Source organism: Ruditapes philippinarum, unplaced genomic scaffold, assembly GCF_026571515.1.
Source record: "Ruditapes philippinarum isolate M1 unplaced genomic scaffold, ASM2657151v2 ctg3961_1_1_1_1, whole genome shotgun sequence".
In the NCBI taxonomy this organism is placed as follows: domain Eukaryota; kingdom Metazoa; phylum Mollusca; class Bivalvia; order Venerida; family Veneridae; genus Ruditapes; species Ruditapes philippinarum.
In genome coordinates, this window is record NW_026858506.1 from 13,917 (window position 1) to 29,553 (window position 15,637).

General features: G+C 32.9%; 2 protein-coding genes across 2 annotated transcripts; both read right to left on the minus strand.

The window, feature by feature from the left end:
• Window positions 1-4,059: 4,059 nt before the first annotated feature.
• On the minus strand, window positions 4,060-10,148 carry LOC132753417 (baculoviral IAP repeat-containing protein 3-like). The gene is made up of 8 exons (XM_060743883.1): window positions 10,144-10,148; window positions 9,957-10,018; window positions 7,541-7,659; window positions 6,153-6,915; window positions 5,716-5,903; window positions 5,353-5,491; window positions 4,796-4,999; window positions 4,060-4,602 (listed from the first exon to the last, which is right to left on the minus strand). Exons 1-8 carry the CDS (start codon window positions 10,146-10,148, stop codon window positions 4,349-4,351), a joined length of 1,734 nt encoding a protein of 577 aa, XP_060599866.1. The 3' UTR covers window positions 4,060-4,348.
• Window positions 10,149-12,043: 1,895 nt separating this feature from the next.
• LOC132753418 (putative inhibitor of apoptosis) lies at window positions 12,044-15,371 on the minus strand. Its single transcript, XM_060743884.1, has 6 exons — window positions 14,695-15,371; window positions 14,270-14,457; window positions 13,914-14,052; window positions 12,454-12,664; window positions 12,285-12,298; window positions 12,044-12,250 (listed from the first exon to the last, which is right to left on the minus strand). Exons 1-6 carry the CDS (start codon window positions 15,146-15,148, stop codon window positions 12,075-12,077), a joined length of 1,182 nt encoding a protein of 393 aa, XP_060599867.1. The 5' UTR covers window positions 15,149-15,371; the 3' UTR covers window positions 12,044-12,074.
• Window positions 15,372-15,637: the final 266 nt, after the last annotated feature.

The window sequence follows — 15,637 nt, forward strand, 5'->3', positions numbered from 1 at the left end:
TCATTAGAATTTGAATATTGAAAAGCCTATGTTCATACATAAAATACTAAAAACAGAGTGAGGTTCTACCACTGAAATATTATTGTAAATACAGTCCAGGTTTTTTTTTAAATTATTCAAAAAAATACAATATATCCATCAGGGTAACTTTGTAGTGATGAGAATGGCTGCCACCTGGCTTTAATTATCATTGATTTTTTTTCTAAATATTTTCTTTAATGCCTTTGACATTGTATTTAGAACACTGAAGACTATTTTTTAAATAAATGCGGCTAAAATAACTTAAAGAAATATTATGCTGAATTCATAAAATTACTTAGCAAAGAGTCGTCGTAATTTGCCGTAAGTCTTAATTTGGGTGTACGACATGTCAACGAAGCAATTATCTTTTTCTAGTTTACTTTATACGAAATTATTGTAGTTCGATTGTATTAGAAGATTTAAGCTTATTGAAACATTCTCGAACTCGGCTGCTCCATCCACGCGGACATCTATCCTTAGATCACTAGTCGGGCGAGTTAACCACTCGGCCGCGCAAGCACATTACTCGTGTCAGTTTTAAACAGCTATATTATTTTTACTTAGTCATATTACAAAGAAAACTGAGACCTTTTTTTGCGTCATTTAGCCCACGCAATCTTATTTTTATATTTTTACGACAGGTCCTTCTTACAATCTTATGGATACTTTAAGGATGACTATATATTTTGTTTTCAATGTTTACAGAGGTCTTGCATGCAAACAATGACTGGCATTTTATTAAACCCCCCACTTTGTTAAATATTTCCATATTATTGACACACACACACTTACTGTAATGTTGTGTTCAATTTATGACATTATATTTCACCTACAAGTATGTAATAGAAAAAATAAATATATAAAGGAAGGGTTTCCTTAAATTTATAGTACCGATTGTTAATCAGCTGAATATACATGAAATATTGAATATTTGCAGTTACCGGTAGTAACAGCTAGTTTGATATAAAACGCAATTTTGTTTTAGTTGTGATTTACGTCACACCAGCATAGTCAAAATCATAACGACGCCCTTCCAGCTTTACTGGTAAGTCTACTTCCACATAAGGCAAAAAGGCACTCGAATAGAGGACCTTTCTGAGTTGGCCTTGCTATGGCAAGCGTTGCACTCTGTTTGAAAGTTATAAAAATCTGTGAAATATGTTGATCGATAGGAACGTTTATTGAGCCATCAGTTTATGATATGTCGAATGCAATTATTAAATCCGCGATATTTTATGCCGATATTGTATAAAATGTCGCGGCTTAAAGCTTTCGAGTTTTTTTTTTTCGTCACACTTTTTTCGTAAAACACCGCTACATAGTCGAATTAGCACACAAACATATGTCTATTTAAGGTAGCCAATTGTGGCTACTATAATAAACGATATTTTGTTTGTGAGTATGTGCGGTGACGATTTGTCCTTTCGCCAAATTTTCTGCGGATTTCCGTTTTCGATTTTTGAACAACTTTTGCCTTGGAAAAATTGCATAAACATATTTGCCTTTAAGTTTAGCTGATGTTTTTATAAATCTTTTTTTTTTTTTTTTTTGACAATGCATGGTGTTTTGGCAGACTTAGTAGCCTACTCTTTATCTGGTGTTATCGTTTTGGCTCATTAATATGTAACCCGTGACGACGTTTGCAAAAGACCGTGCATTGTAATTTGGTTACTATTTAAGCAATACCTTCGCGCATCGCACGCGATCCGTTTTTGGCTCATATGTTAGCAAGTAGGGATAAAAATAACACTTATCTTTCTAATTTTCAAACCACGTTTGGGAATGCTATGTGCTGCTTCTCGTGAGATGCCAGTGATACTGTGTATTAGCCTAGTGGTGTATATTGCATTTGTATTGACTATTTCTCTTGACTTTATCAACAATCTTGGCAGACGTTGGTGTTTTAGGTCGACGGGCATAGGGTTCATCTTCAGTCGATATTAATCCACAACTAGAAATTTGGATTAACAAAATCAACACTAATTTGAATTTTTAAACCAACAAATACCAGACGAGAAAGGCATTTAATTTTGTCCGTATACAGAACAGATATAATCAAAAATGTCTATACACCCCATGCAAAGGAGACGAAGGTTTTTAATGTTAGATTGTATTTCAATGGCTTAATCTGACTTTCTACCAATCACGTTTCTATTACAGTATACAAGTAGACAATTTATGATGGCATGTTTAATAATAATGATCACGGGATTTTTTTTTTGCAATATTGAACAACGTAGTAAATTTAAATTTAAAGTTAAGTGTTTCAGTTTTGGGAACTTCAAAAATGTTAAAAAATTGAAAAAAAATCTATCGGGCGTACTTCTTATATAATTTATCGGCGTTGAGGAAGTACTTCAGGAAAAATATAAGATAAGAAATATGACACTTCTCCATGAACGAAATTCATGTTTTTACCTTTTTGATATACAAAATATAAATAAGTAAATGGAAACATAAAACAAGAATATAAATGTATTTGTTATTCAGCTGTTACCAGTGTTGATACGTAGCAGTTAAATAATCATTTATATTGTCTTTCGATAAGAAGAAAAAATATAAATAAATAAAAATCATTTTGAAAGCTATAAAACCGGACTTTTTCAGGTATTTCTCAATAAAACTGAAAGACAACACGTCGCCGCTACTAGCATATTCAATTTTAATGTTGTTTTATGAAATGGAAGAAATTTTTAAAAAGCTTTCTAAGGATGCCTTTCAAATAAAAAAATAATGAGAAGTATTTCTGATGTTCAAAGTTCATCAATATTCCCAAGAAAAACATACTTTAAAACTCGGTAAGAGACACACGGATCCCCCCTATACTTTAAATTATTCGTTAAGTAATAATCTTCTGATAGAAATATACCAAAATATTTGACCTGTATCTTTAAACTCAGGAAAAAAACGGGGTTTCTTCCAATTTAACTATTTAATTTGTATAAACATCAGATAAACTTATATAACCAGCCATATCCTGGAAGTAAACTTTTAATGCTCCCGAGGGATCACTTTGATTCCAGAATTTTAAGGTTATAATCTTATTATATCATTTTCTGGCGTGGTTTATAGCACAATTTAATGTTTATCTGAAATAGATATGTGACATGAGTAAAATCATACGGAAAATGCAGAAGGAGCAAAATTAGATATATTGTATGTGTTGTCAAAAAATATTTACTTAGGAGATGCATAGGTTTTGTATGCTCCCGAAGTGCGACATGTAGGAATCGCACTGTTCGTCCGTCCGATAATCTTGTCCACGCTTCATCATCAAAACCGATGGGGTATTTCCGTGAAACTTCACGAGTGTTTGTCACTAAGCATTTGCACTGCCTAGTTGTGCATACACTCTGGATTTTCCGCTTATTTTTTAGCACAAGTATGGCTCCTTTCTTATTACATAAGCTTGTCCGTGCTTCATCACCAAAAACGCTGTTGGATTTGAGCTTAAATTCACAGGATTGTTTGTCACCATGCCTTATTGTGCATACTCTCTTGATAGTCTGCTTGATTTATTGGCACAGTTATGGCCCCTTAATGGTCTATACTTGAGTCAAATAAGTTTGTCCGTGCTCCATCTCCAAAACCGCTCGGGATTTCAGTGAAACTTCACAGGGTTGTTTGTCACAAAACCTAGTGCCGCATTCTATCTCGACATTCCGCTTGAATTTTTGTCGGCTCAGTTAAATTGATTTTTGAAAGTTTTTTTTTTGCCCCTTTATAATATAGTGCATGTCCCATTCATTCAAAAAGAAATATAACAACATAATACTTTCTGACAGACAGTTGGAATTTTCTTTTAATTCAAAACAAAATTTTGTAAACTATAGGTCTTTAAATTCTTATATTATAACCACAATAAATCTAAAATATAAAAATAAAAATAATACAAGTATAATTAATGTATGTGCAATCATATAAATACATGTATATTAATACAAGTAATGTAAGAAGTACAATCATAGAAATTAAATAATACAAGTATAAGTATTGTAAGTGCAATCATATAAATATAAATAATACTGATATAAATATAAATAATACTGATTGGTGTAAAGAGTCAATCAGTTTCTTTGCTAGCTGCCTTCCATTGTAAAACATATTCTTTGCAAAAAACTTCTATAAAATTAATATCATATTCAGTTTCTTTCATTCACACATAACTGAATGTTTTATGATCTTCGTTGGATTCTTTTTCTCTCTACTTTGTCTCTCCCGCTATATATACACACGATCTCCTACTTGAACCAAGTACGTACCTCCCCGTCACGAACCACTTTCTCACAGTCTCTGTGAGCGAAACTTGATATGTGTCACTTTTCTTTCAAGATTTAGAATCGATGCCAGGATTGCACTGGTTTACCATCCGAGAACTGATCCGTTTATGCCTGATACACGTTACTGTCGCTGCAACATCTTTTCGACAAATGGCACATTTTTTCAGAGGCTTTGCACACTCTTCACAAGTTGTTAAATGCCCACAAGGAAGAAAGGCCACAACTGCCTCTTTGTCCAAACAAATTTTACATGTCATCAGAGCCTTCAATCTTCGGTTTTCTTCAAGTAAATGTTTCATCTCTGAAATCATGTACTCACAGCTAATGTACTTTTACATTACAATAAGCAATTGGACAACATAGAACTAGGAGAAGACTTCTTTTAAAGTGATTTTTTTAAAGCTGTAAACCTTTCAATTTTTTATTTTAAATTAAATTGTCTATATGGGTGCTTAAATAAACAATGTTTTTTTTCCAAATCTTATATTATTTACCTGATTTAATTCTCGTGTTAGTATCTTTAACAGTGACGTCATTGACTGTTTTATATAGATTACTGCTGGTTCCACCGGAGGCAACGTTACTTTCGTGTTCAGTAATTTCGGGTTTTCCACTGACTGTTTGTTGCTTATTCGGCACTTCTTTGTTTATCTCTTGTAAATATTCAATAATGTATTGTGCTTTCATCTCGGAAGAACCTGGAATCAAGGAGCAACTCAGTAATTATTTGTTCATTATATTCACCTATCATACGAAATGTGTACATTATTTTATTAATATCATTATTATTATTATTATTATCATTATTATTATTATTTAAAACCATATTGGAAAAATCTCTATACCCATACATCTTAATTATTTTTTGTAATAAAATTAATAAAGTAAAATATTTCATTGCCACTGTTCCAGAGTTTTAGATAAAAAGTTATTACTGTTACAGAATACACAATAACTCTTTAAAAGCTGACAATGTAATAAAAAAGAGGGGAAAATGAAAAATCTCCTTGCAATGTCAATTAAACGGCAAACAATTCTGAAATATGCTTACCATATTTTTTACGAGCTGACATAAGACCGTTTTCAACATCATGTTGAGTATAGTCCATGGCTAAAACAAGTTTGGCGGCGACACAGTTGATATCCAGTATGGTCTGATCATCAGGAATATTTTCAACATGTTGTTGAGACTTAAAAAAAAATACAACAAATTCCATTAGATTAACTAGGTAAAGTAGTATAATGTTATACGGAAATAATAATTTCAGCTATAAATCTTGTCAAGCAACAAGAAGAAAATAATTATAAACTTTACTCAAAATAATATCACTTTAAAGTTGAACTCCTGAATAATACAATTTGCAACATATTATGTGGAAAAAAAGAGTAAAATAGTAAACAAGGAAAACCTTACCTCATTTATTACGGCATTATCAGAGAGCTTTGCAGAATTGCAAATGTTGGAGAATGAGTTGCCCTTGCAGAGTTTTACATATTCACAATCTGGGAACCATCTTGCATGCTCGACCCATGGGTTGTCTTCGCCTTCCCAATTCTTCATTCCTCCGCCACAGAAAAAACACCGAACACAATCCCCCATTCCTGAAATAAATGATGCATTGTTAGATTGAATTGTAATTTTGAAAAATATGTATGTGTATTATAATTTGAAATTTAAGTTAATGTTACATCATATTCACTTGTTAAGTCATAAAAATACACGTTATTTCATGAAGATACACTTAATACAATTTGTTATTTATAGCTTGAAAAATCTTTATAGTTTGTTTGGTATCAAAAGGATAAATATCGCATTTAGCGTCAGCTTTTATAAATGTAAGTTGTACAAACCTGCAAAGTAGAATCCTGCTTGCGATAAAATTGCTGGGTCTATTTCATGGTTTTCCGGCCACATTGAAAATGACCTATGTCGTGCACTGAACATAGCATAGTCGGGATGTTTAGGTTTTGAACCTGTTACTCCTGGATAACGTTCAATTTGTCCATTCATAGCAGCGGGTAAATTAGTTGTTCTTTTATTATGAGTTTGGTAAGATTGTGTAGGTGTCTCAATCGAAGCATGTTCGGCAGGCTGATCGGTAGGCTGACATGTATTGAGTCCCGAATTGTTTTCTGATTGCTGCAACACTGTTTTAGTTACTGGTCTTTTATTGTCATTGGTTAAATCTGAAGCTTTTGAACAATTTGTAACTGATTTCAGCCTATTTTCTCCATTTATGGCAACATCAGTAGTTTCTTCACCACAAATAAACCTACAATGTGGAGAAAGGCGCTGATGAACATCTAATGGTGTCTCATCCTCTGTCCAAACACCAGTTCTCAGCCCACAACAAAAACATACAACTTCTTCTCCTGATCCACTGTAATAGAATCCTGCATTAGCCAACCGTAATGGTCTAGCAACTGACTCCCTCGGAAAGTTTGCGTATGATTGAAATCTTGCCCATTCTGCGTTCATTGCATCTCCCTTTATCATATGTTTCCTTCGCGCACCATATAATTGTTTTTCACTTGCAGTTTCTGGAACTATAATTTGCGAAATTGTATCCATATTCACGCAGTAACGTCTATAACCATAGAGTGTTAATGATGACTGTGTGTGTATTTGCGTTAATATTTATACTCGCCCCGAAGAGTATTTTTAGATGGGAAAATCCCGATAATCTATTTATAGACTTATCTGTAAGGGAAACCATCTAATAAATTAGGATTACTGAAAATATATAAATATACATGTTAATTCATATGAAATAGAACTACATGTCGATCGTGTAGAATACTTTGGTTTCACTTTTATCTTTTTTTTGGGAAAGAAATAATAGCATTTTAGTCTTCGCACGTTTATATAATACTTAACAGATACATGTATATACTTACCACTCGCATTGATTCACAAAAACCTGAACTTTCATTTTACTTTTGATTTTATTTTAGTTATGAACTTATATTTTACATATGAATTAATGGACATACTTTTCAGATTGAGAAGGAAGTTATATATTTTTTATATGAATTAACGTTTAAATACAGATCATTTTACATTAAGTAAATTTCTCATCTTTATGAATGAATATTATTTTATTTATATGTTTATATTGGTTTTTTTCCTTTTTTTTTAAAATTAATGTGGAAATTTAATTTGAACAATTTTTATCACTCTTCGTGGCGGCTACAGGTAGGGGGGTCATGGTATTGCTCCACATTATCGATTATATCACGGTTCGACTGAGTAAAATTATAATGTTACCGATATGAATAGCATAAGTATACCGTCCGAAAAATGAAGCTAAAAAGAGTATACTGGAGTAAGCTTTACCATGGCCCGCTATAATCTCAGCTTTGAATAAAATTGGAACTGGACAACATGTCCCAAATTTATATTACTGGTAAAACTAAGTTGCATTTTTCTATTTTCATCAACCATTTACATAAAAGAAAAAATGTAAATATTCTGACATTCTCATTTTACTACTAATTCGCATGTTGTACAATTGAATAGTCTATGGTGTATGAACTGTGTAGATGTACTTGTAAATTAATCAATTCCACATATCCGTTTATTTTCATTTTTATTTATTTATTTTTTTTTTTGACGTGTGGCTAGAAATGTATGCGTACTTATAAATTAAAAATTACGCTTTGAAGGTCCTCAAGCTATGTATGTTATTCCTATTTTATTAAAAAATATTTTAAAAGGCTTGTGGTTTAAACAAAACAAATATATTCTATAACATTAATATATTGCCACAAAACAACCGACAATTACAGACAAAAATTAATATTTACATGTAGAAAGCTATATTTATGATGGGTCGAGTTACATAGCAAGATTGTAATTTTGATGATGATTTAGCCATATTGTTTAAGGAAATAAAATTCATGAATATAAATGTTTGTGCCAAAGCATAACAATCTGAATGCCATTGCCATATGATAATATAATTTTATCGTTAGATTTCCTCCGCTTCATGTCCACCACTTAATTAAACTCACAACAATTCGTTCTGTTAATTCGACATGATTTTTTATAAACATGGACACTTTGTAAAGGAACTGTGTTCCTCTAAAAAGTAAGGACATTCATATAGTATGATAGCTATGAGGTTAATGATGGCTGGCGCTCATCACAACATGAAAATGTTTGCATTCAATTTTTGATCAACGACAATGGTTTAATGCATGCATGCTCGTGAAGTTGGCTATAGGCTTTCAACTTTAGGCTGCTAGACCACCAACTTCACGAACAATAACGCATACTATTATCCAGGCCACACACGTGTGCTTTTTATTTTTGGTTAGATTTTGAAACGGGTCTGATGCCTTGTTTTATATACTGTGTTGATGCTCAAATTTGATGTTTTATTGTTGGTCATTTGCTTATTAAAAGATGATATGTCTTTTAATCGGGAATGGAATTAATTAATGTCCAAGGCATTACGAGCGTGTCAGCACTAAGTAAGAACGACATAATTATGGTGTCAGATTCCATGCACAATACGACATTGACTTAAGCGTACTCGTCCTGTCATGGCGGGACGCTCTAGGATGGCCCGACTTGAGTGTACGGCCGCCCATATGGGCTTTCCGGCGGCGACCTTAAATAAACGCATTAAAAATCGTCCTGTCATAGGATAAAACAGAACTAATATATAGTATGGAATTTTCGTGTCGTAACATTCAACAACATTAATTTACTGCGCAGATCTATACAAACATTCGTCAATGTATTTGAAATTGGTGAAAAAAGAACAACGAAAAACTCAAAATAATTTTAATGACTTATTTTATTTGAAATGAGATTCATGATAACAAAACAAAATCACGCACACACGCACCACACACGCAGTTACGCGCACGTTTTTATACAGCATAAAAAGCACACGAGCACACGTATTTCTAATGGCCAAGTTTAACCAGGAAAAACCCTCATCTTTCCCTGAATACCAGCTCTGCATATCGCACATGTATTCAACGCATGTGAACATTCAACACACGAGGCCATGTGACCACAGGGAAGGAACAATATACACGCATCATGTTGCAAGCAAACTTTGCAAAGTAATCGGGTCTCTAGTTCCAGAACCCGTCGTCTTAGTTGGTACAATTCTGAAATATTACAAACATATGAAATTGTTAAATTGTACACGGAATGTATCTTTCCATTATACGTATTTGGATGTTGATCATAATTAGACCATATTATAATAGATGGTCATTATTCAATATGGCAAGTTTCTTGTTTTAATTGTCACGTGGCGAAATTAATTATATAAAAGGCCCGTTAAGTCCCCATCGACAAAAATTCTTTCATTTTTATTTTTCAAAAGAATTTCGTTATAGTATCTAACACTGTACTCATTACCATCCTTTGCTTTTTTGACCACTAGTAAAATTACAGTGGCTTAGTACTTTATACAAAATTGCTTATGTTTTGCTAATTCGGTGACAAATTATTCCACATGAAACAATCTTTACAACATGAAAAACATCGAAACCCGTTCTCATTTTAATTCATCATTTATATAGGTCATCAAAACAGATAAGTTTATACATTATTTTATACATTTTCAAAATGTATTGTTTGTGTTAAAAGATCGCCCAAGTTTCAGGAAAAAAATAGTTTCTTAAGACAACGGTCTCGTAGGAAAACGGACTCGGCAAATGCCTGAAGACATTGGTCCCTTTGATTGATGGGTCTGTAATATATTATAATCATTTATAGAAAAACTAAAACTTTAGATAAAAAACACTTGATCATCGATATTTTTCATTAAATAAATACGTATTTACCACTGTCAGTGTTTTGAAGTTCTCCACTTACACCATTAATTACTAAAGCAAAGCTGGACAAATCAGTTTGGTTGTTTGGATCCACAAGGTTTGGCTGAGCCATTTGTACGAATTCGATCACATTTAGTGGTGAATTTACCATCTGTTCATACCCCGGAAATACAAATAAACTAGCCTATACCCAAATATATAAAAATACTTTTTCTCCTTTAATATTTTACTTATGAACAAATTTTTGTACATTTAGAATATTATTTTAATTGGAATAATTATGTCCATTGACAATAGTTGATTAACCGACTAAACTACAAAATGCAAATTAGAGGAGAAATAGGTAAACGTAATATATCCTTTTTCTAAAAATATTTTCATGACCGTACTTAGAAATCGTGTTCTCTTTTAAATGAAAATAATGATAACAATTATAATGATTATGATCAAAAGTCAAAACATTTAAACATAGTTCTTCTCGGGTAAAATAAGTATTTGATTAACATTATGATGATGATGATTATTGTGATATATAGAAATAAACAGTAAAAACATTTAGAATTCTTCTGGTGCAAATTAAGTATTTGAATAAACATGATGATGATGATGGCGGTGGTTATGATAATACTTATACTACTACTAATAATAATCGAGGACGATACTAATAAGAATGGAATTAAAAAATGAGACAATAAGACAATGAGATTATTTACCATTCATTGATATGAATTGTGTGATTCCAGTTATTACAATTTCTTCAGAATAGCCTTGTCGTAACAGGTAGCTTGCAGCCTGACATTGTAAAATTGTTGGATTATCGTCTGTCTGAACGGTTTCTTGTGTACTTGTAGCATTCTATTTTTAGAATAGATAATGAAAACCACTGATCAAGATCAATTTAATGACAAGTGTTACAGTAATTGACAATAATGCATTTTGTTACATTTATATTGTTGACACTTTGAGTTTTCAAAAGTAAAAGTGCGGTAAAATTAACTGCAAAATTAAAAAAGAGAAGAAAAAAAGAGAACCAACAACACCAACAATGGCAATGGTGTTTGTGGCGGCATCGGAAGCAACAACAGCAGCAGAAGCAATAACATCATCATCAACAACGAAAACAACAGCATCAACAATTATAACAACAGCATCAACAATCATAACAATTATAACAATATTCGTTTTTATAATTCATATTTCCTGTAATTTCAAAAGTTTTGTAAATGAAATTTACAAATATTAACAACTACGAAGATTATGAAAACATCAACCAACGCACCAGCATACGTTGAATGTTCTGTATGAAGCCTTCACCTTTTCTATCTTTTACAAACGGACATGTAATGGACCACCTAGCGTGTTCGATCCAGGGATCGTCATTCTCCTGCCACTCCCTCACACCGATTCCACAGCAAAAGCATCGAACATGATCTTCAAAGCCTGAAATTACATGTAGCGTACGTCTTTTATAACAAAAAGCCGAGACATTTATGAAATAATCACGTGCTTATAAAAAAAGAATAAAAATTGAAACAGATACAGTTGGTCCTATGGCCCTCCTTTCAGCTGTTAAAACTTTAAAACATGTCTTTATTAGTCACTTTGTCTTTGACCTACTCTCCCTAGATTTTTCTAGAGAGAGACGATTTTTTAAATAAAGGGTTATGGTAATAAATGCTGTTGAAGACAATCTGTGGAAAAATATAGTTGTCAGAAGATTTTTATAAATATTAGGCCTTTTCTCTTGACAAAAAATTAGGGCAAAAATTTGATAAAGGTTAACAAGCAGATACCAAGCTGATATGAAAATATTAAACGATAAAAACAGCTAAAAGAAGGGGGAACAGTGCTGCCAACTGTAGCTATTCAAAGTTTTTTTCTTCTTATTTAGTGTCATATTTCCTATGTTTATGTCCTACTGTTTATTATTTTCTAGAATCGCACTGATTTACCATCCGAGAACGGACCCGTTCATGCCTGATACACCCTTACTGTCGCTGCAACATCTTTTCGACAAATGGCACATTTTTTCAGAGACTTTGCACACTGTTCGCAAGATGTTAAATGCCCACAAGAAAGAAACGCCACAACTGCCTCTTTGTCCAAACAAATTTTACATGTCATCAGAGCCTTCAATTTTCGGTTTTCTCAAGTAAATGTTTCATCTCTGAAATCATGTACTCACAGCTAATGTACTTTTACATTACAATAAGAAATTGAACAACATAAATCTAGGAGAAGACTTCTTTTAAAGTGATGTTTTAAGCTGTAAATCTTTTAAAAAAATTATTTCAAATTAAATTGTCTATATGGGTGCTTAAATAAACAATGTTTTTTTCAAATCTTATATTATTTACCTGATTTAATTCTGGTGTTAGTATCTTTAAAACAGACGTCATTGACTGTTTTATATAGAACACTGCTAGTTCCACCGAAGGCCACATTACTTTCATGTTCAGTTATTTCAGGTTTTCCACTGACTGTTTGTTGCTTATTCGGTACTTCTATGTTTAATTCTTTTAAATATTCAATAATGTACCATGCTTTCATCTCGGAAGAACCTGGAATCAAACAGCATTTAAGTCATTATTTGTTCCTTATAGTTTCGTATCATACGACATGTGTACATTTTTTCATTATCAAAGTCCACATTGGAAAAATCTCTATACTCATTCATCTTATATAATTAATTATTTATTGTTATAAAATTAATATAATAAAATATTTTCTTTGCACCTGATCCGGAGTCATTGCTACTTCATTATCTATAAAATAAATTCGCAATAAATCTTTACAGGATGAAAATGTTAATAAAAAAGACAGGAAAATGAATAATCTCCTTGTAAAATCAACAAGAGCGATCAGTGATCACATGTGTCGCCTCATGAGGCTAATTTCATGTTGGGACCAGTTTTGTGACAGACGAACAGACAGACGATCAGTGCACAACTAGACTTGGTACTGATCATTCCTGTAAAGTTTGGATAAAATTGCACCATTAGTTTATGAGTAGTCCGGACAAGCTTTTGTGTATCTGGCAACACACAGAAAAAACACCTTTTTATCAAAGGACCATAACTCGACCAAAAATCATTCAACCGGAAAACCCGTGCAATATGAGCAAGGACTTGAGCTACAGATCAATCCTGTAAAGTTTCATTGAAATTGCATTTGTGGTATAAGAGAAGTAGTCCGGAAAAACTTTAGAAATAAAAATTATTAAAGGGCCATAACTGTGACAAAAATCATTGAACCGGAAAATGCTGACAATATGCACAACTAGACTTGGTGCTAATCATTCCTGTAAAGTTTGGATGAAATTGCACCAGTAGTTTATAATGAGTAGTCCGGACAAGCTTTTGTGTATCTGGCAACATACAGAAAAAAACACCTTTTTATCAAAGGGCCATAACTCGGCCAAAAATCATTCAACCGGAAAACCCGTGCAATATGCGCAAGGACTTGAGCTACAGATCAATCCTGTATAGTTTCATTGAAATTGCATTAGTGGTATAAGAGAAGTAGTTCGGACAAACTTTAGAAATAAAAATTATTAAAGGGTCATAACCGGAAAATGCTGACAATATGCACAACTAGACTTGGTACAGATCATTCCTGTAAAGTTTGGATGAAATTGCACCAGTAGTTTATGAGGAGTAGTCCGGACAAGTTTTTTGACGGACGGACAGACGGACGGACGGACAGACAGACAGACGGACAGACAGACGACGGAGAAGTGATCCCTATATGTCGCCACTACTCCGTAGAGGCGACACAATAAAACGGCAAACATTTTTTAAATGTGCTTACCATATTTTTTACGAGCTGACATGAGACCGTTTTCAACATCAAATTGAGTATACCCCATGGCTAAAACAATTTTTGCGGCGACACAGTTGATATCCAGTATGGTCTGATCATCAGGAATATTTTCAACATGTTGTTGAGACTTAAAAAAAAATACAACAAATTCCATTAGATTAACTAGGTAAAGTAGAATAATGATATACGGGAATTTTAGCAAATTTGACCAATTTAAATCTTGCCAAGCAACAAGAATGAAATATGCATAAACTTTACTTACACTAATATCATTTTAAAATTGAACTCTTAAATAATACATTTTGCAATATATTATGTGAAAAGTAAAAAAAGGAAAACCTTACCTCATTTATTACGGTATTATCAAAGAGCTTTGCAGCATTGCAAATGTTGGAGAATGAGTTGCCCTTGCAGAGTTTTACATATTCACAATCTGGGAACCATCTTGCATGCTCGACCCATGGGTTGTCTTCTCCCTGCCAATTCTTCATTCCTCCGCCACAGAAAAAACACCGAACACAATCTCCCATTCCTGAAATAAATGATACATTTTTTTAAAATTCAATTGTAATTTTGAAAAGTAAATTCATTTCTAAATACGAGGATAAAATAATTTGAAACTTAAGTTAATGTTATATTCACTTGTCATGAAAATACACATAATACAATTTGTCATTTATAGCATGAAAAATCTTTATAGTTTTGTTTGGTATCAAATGGATAAATATCGCGTTCAGCGTCAGGTTTTATAACTGTAAGTTTAACAAACCTGTAAAGTAAAATCCTGCTTGGGATAAAATAACTGGGTCTATTTCATGGTCTTCCGGCCACAATGAAAATGACCTTTGCCGGACACTGAACAGAGCATAGTCGGGATGTTTAGGTCTCGAACCTTTTATTCCTGGATAACGTTCAATTTGTCCATTAATTGCAGCGGGTAAATTAGTTGCTGCATTATTATGAGTTTGGTAAGATTGTGAAGGTGTCTCAATCGAAGCATGTTCGACAGCCTGGGTAGGCTGACATGTATTGAGTCCCGAATTGTTTTCTGACTGCTGCAACACCGTTTTAGTTACTGGTCGTTTATTGTCATTGGTTAAATCTGAAGCTTTTGAACAATTTGTAACTGATTTCAGCCTATTTTCTCCATTAACGGCAACATTAGTAGTTTCTTCACCACAAATAAACCTACCTACAATGTGGAGAAAGGCGTTGATGAACATCTAATGGTGTCTCTTCCTGTGTCCAAACACCAGTTCTCAGCCCACAACAAAAACATACAACTTCTTCTCCTGATCCACTGTAATAGAATCCTGCATTTGCCAACCGTAATGGACTAGCAACTGATTCCCTCGGAAAGTTTATGTATGATTGAAATCTTGCCCATTCTGTGGTCATTGCATCTCCCTTTATCATATGTTTCCCTCGCGCAGCTATAACATGCGATATTGTATCCATACTTGTTGCTATTTCTAACCATGTAGAGTTAATGATGATACGCCTCAAATCGGGGATTTATATATGCATGTAAAAATTAGAGAAAACCCTGGAAATCTATTTATGTGTAACGGTTAAACCAGCTGATTATAATTAAAAAACGATTGGGAAACCCAGCAGATTATAAATAGAATAATATACGTATTCAAATTGAATTTGACCTAATTTGGTGATAGGACGTATCAAGGTGTTGGTGGGGAGATACAGTAATGGTC

What these genes read in the sequence shown, in the direction of transcription:
- LOC132753417 (XM_060743883.1), bottom strand. An exon ending in GTCCGTTTTCCTACGAGACC is followed by an intron (nt 7,660 to 9,956) that starts GTTGTCTTAAGA and finishes TTTTATTCAAAG; the next exon opens with CTGAGATTATAGCGGGCCAT. An exon ending in TAACACGAGAATTAAATCAG is followed by an intron (nt 4,603 to 4,795) that starts GTAAATAATATA and finishes ACATGATTTCAG; the next exon opens with AGATGAAACATTTACTTGAA.
- LOC132753418 (XM_060743884.1), bottom strand. Translation starts at nt 15,148, where the DNA reads ATGTTCATCAACGCCTTTCTCCACATTGTAGGTAGGTTTATTTGTGGT. An exon ending in ATAATACCGTAATAAATGAG is followed by an intron (nt 14,053 to 14,269) that starts GTAAGGTTTTCC and finishes TTTTTTTTTAAG; the next exon opens with TCTCAACAACATGTTGAAAA. An exon ending in GTCAGCTCGTAAAAAATATG is followed by an intron (nt 12,665 to 13,913) that starts GTAAGCACATTT and finishes GTTTGATTCCAG; the next exon opens with GTTCTTCCGAGATGAAAGCA.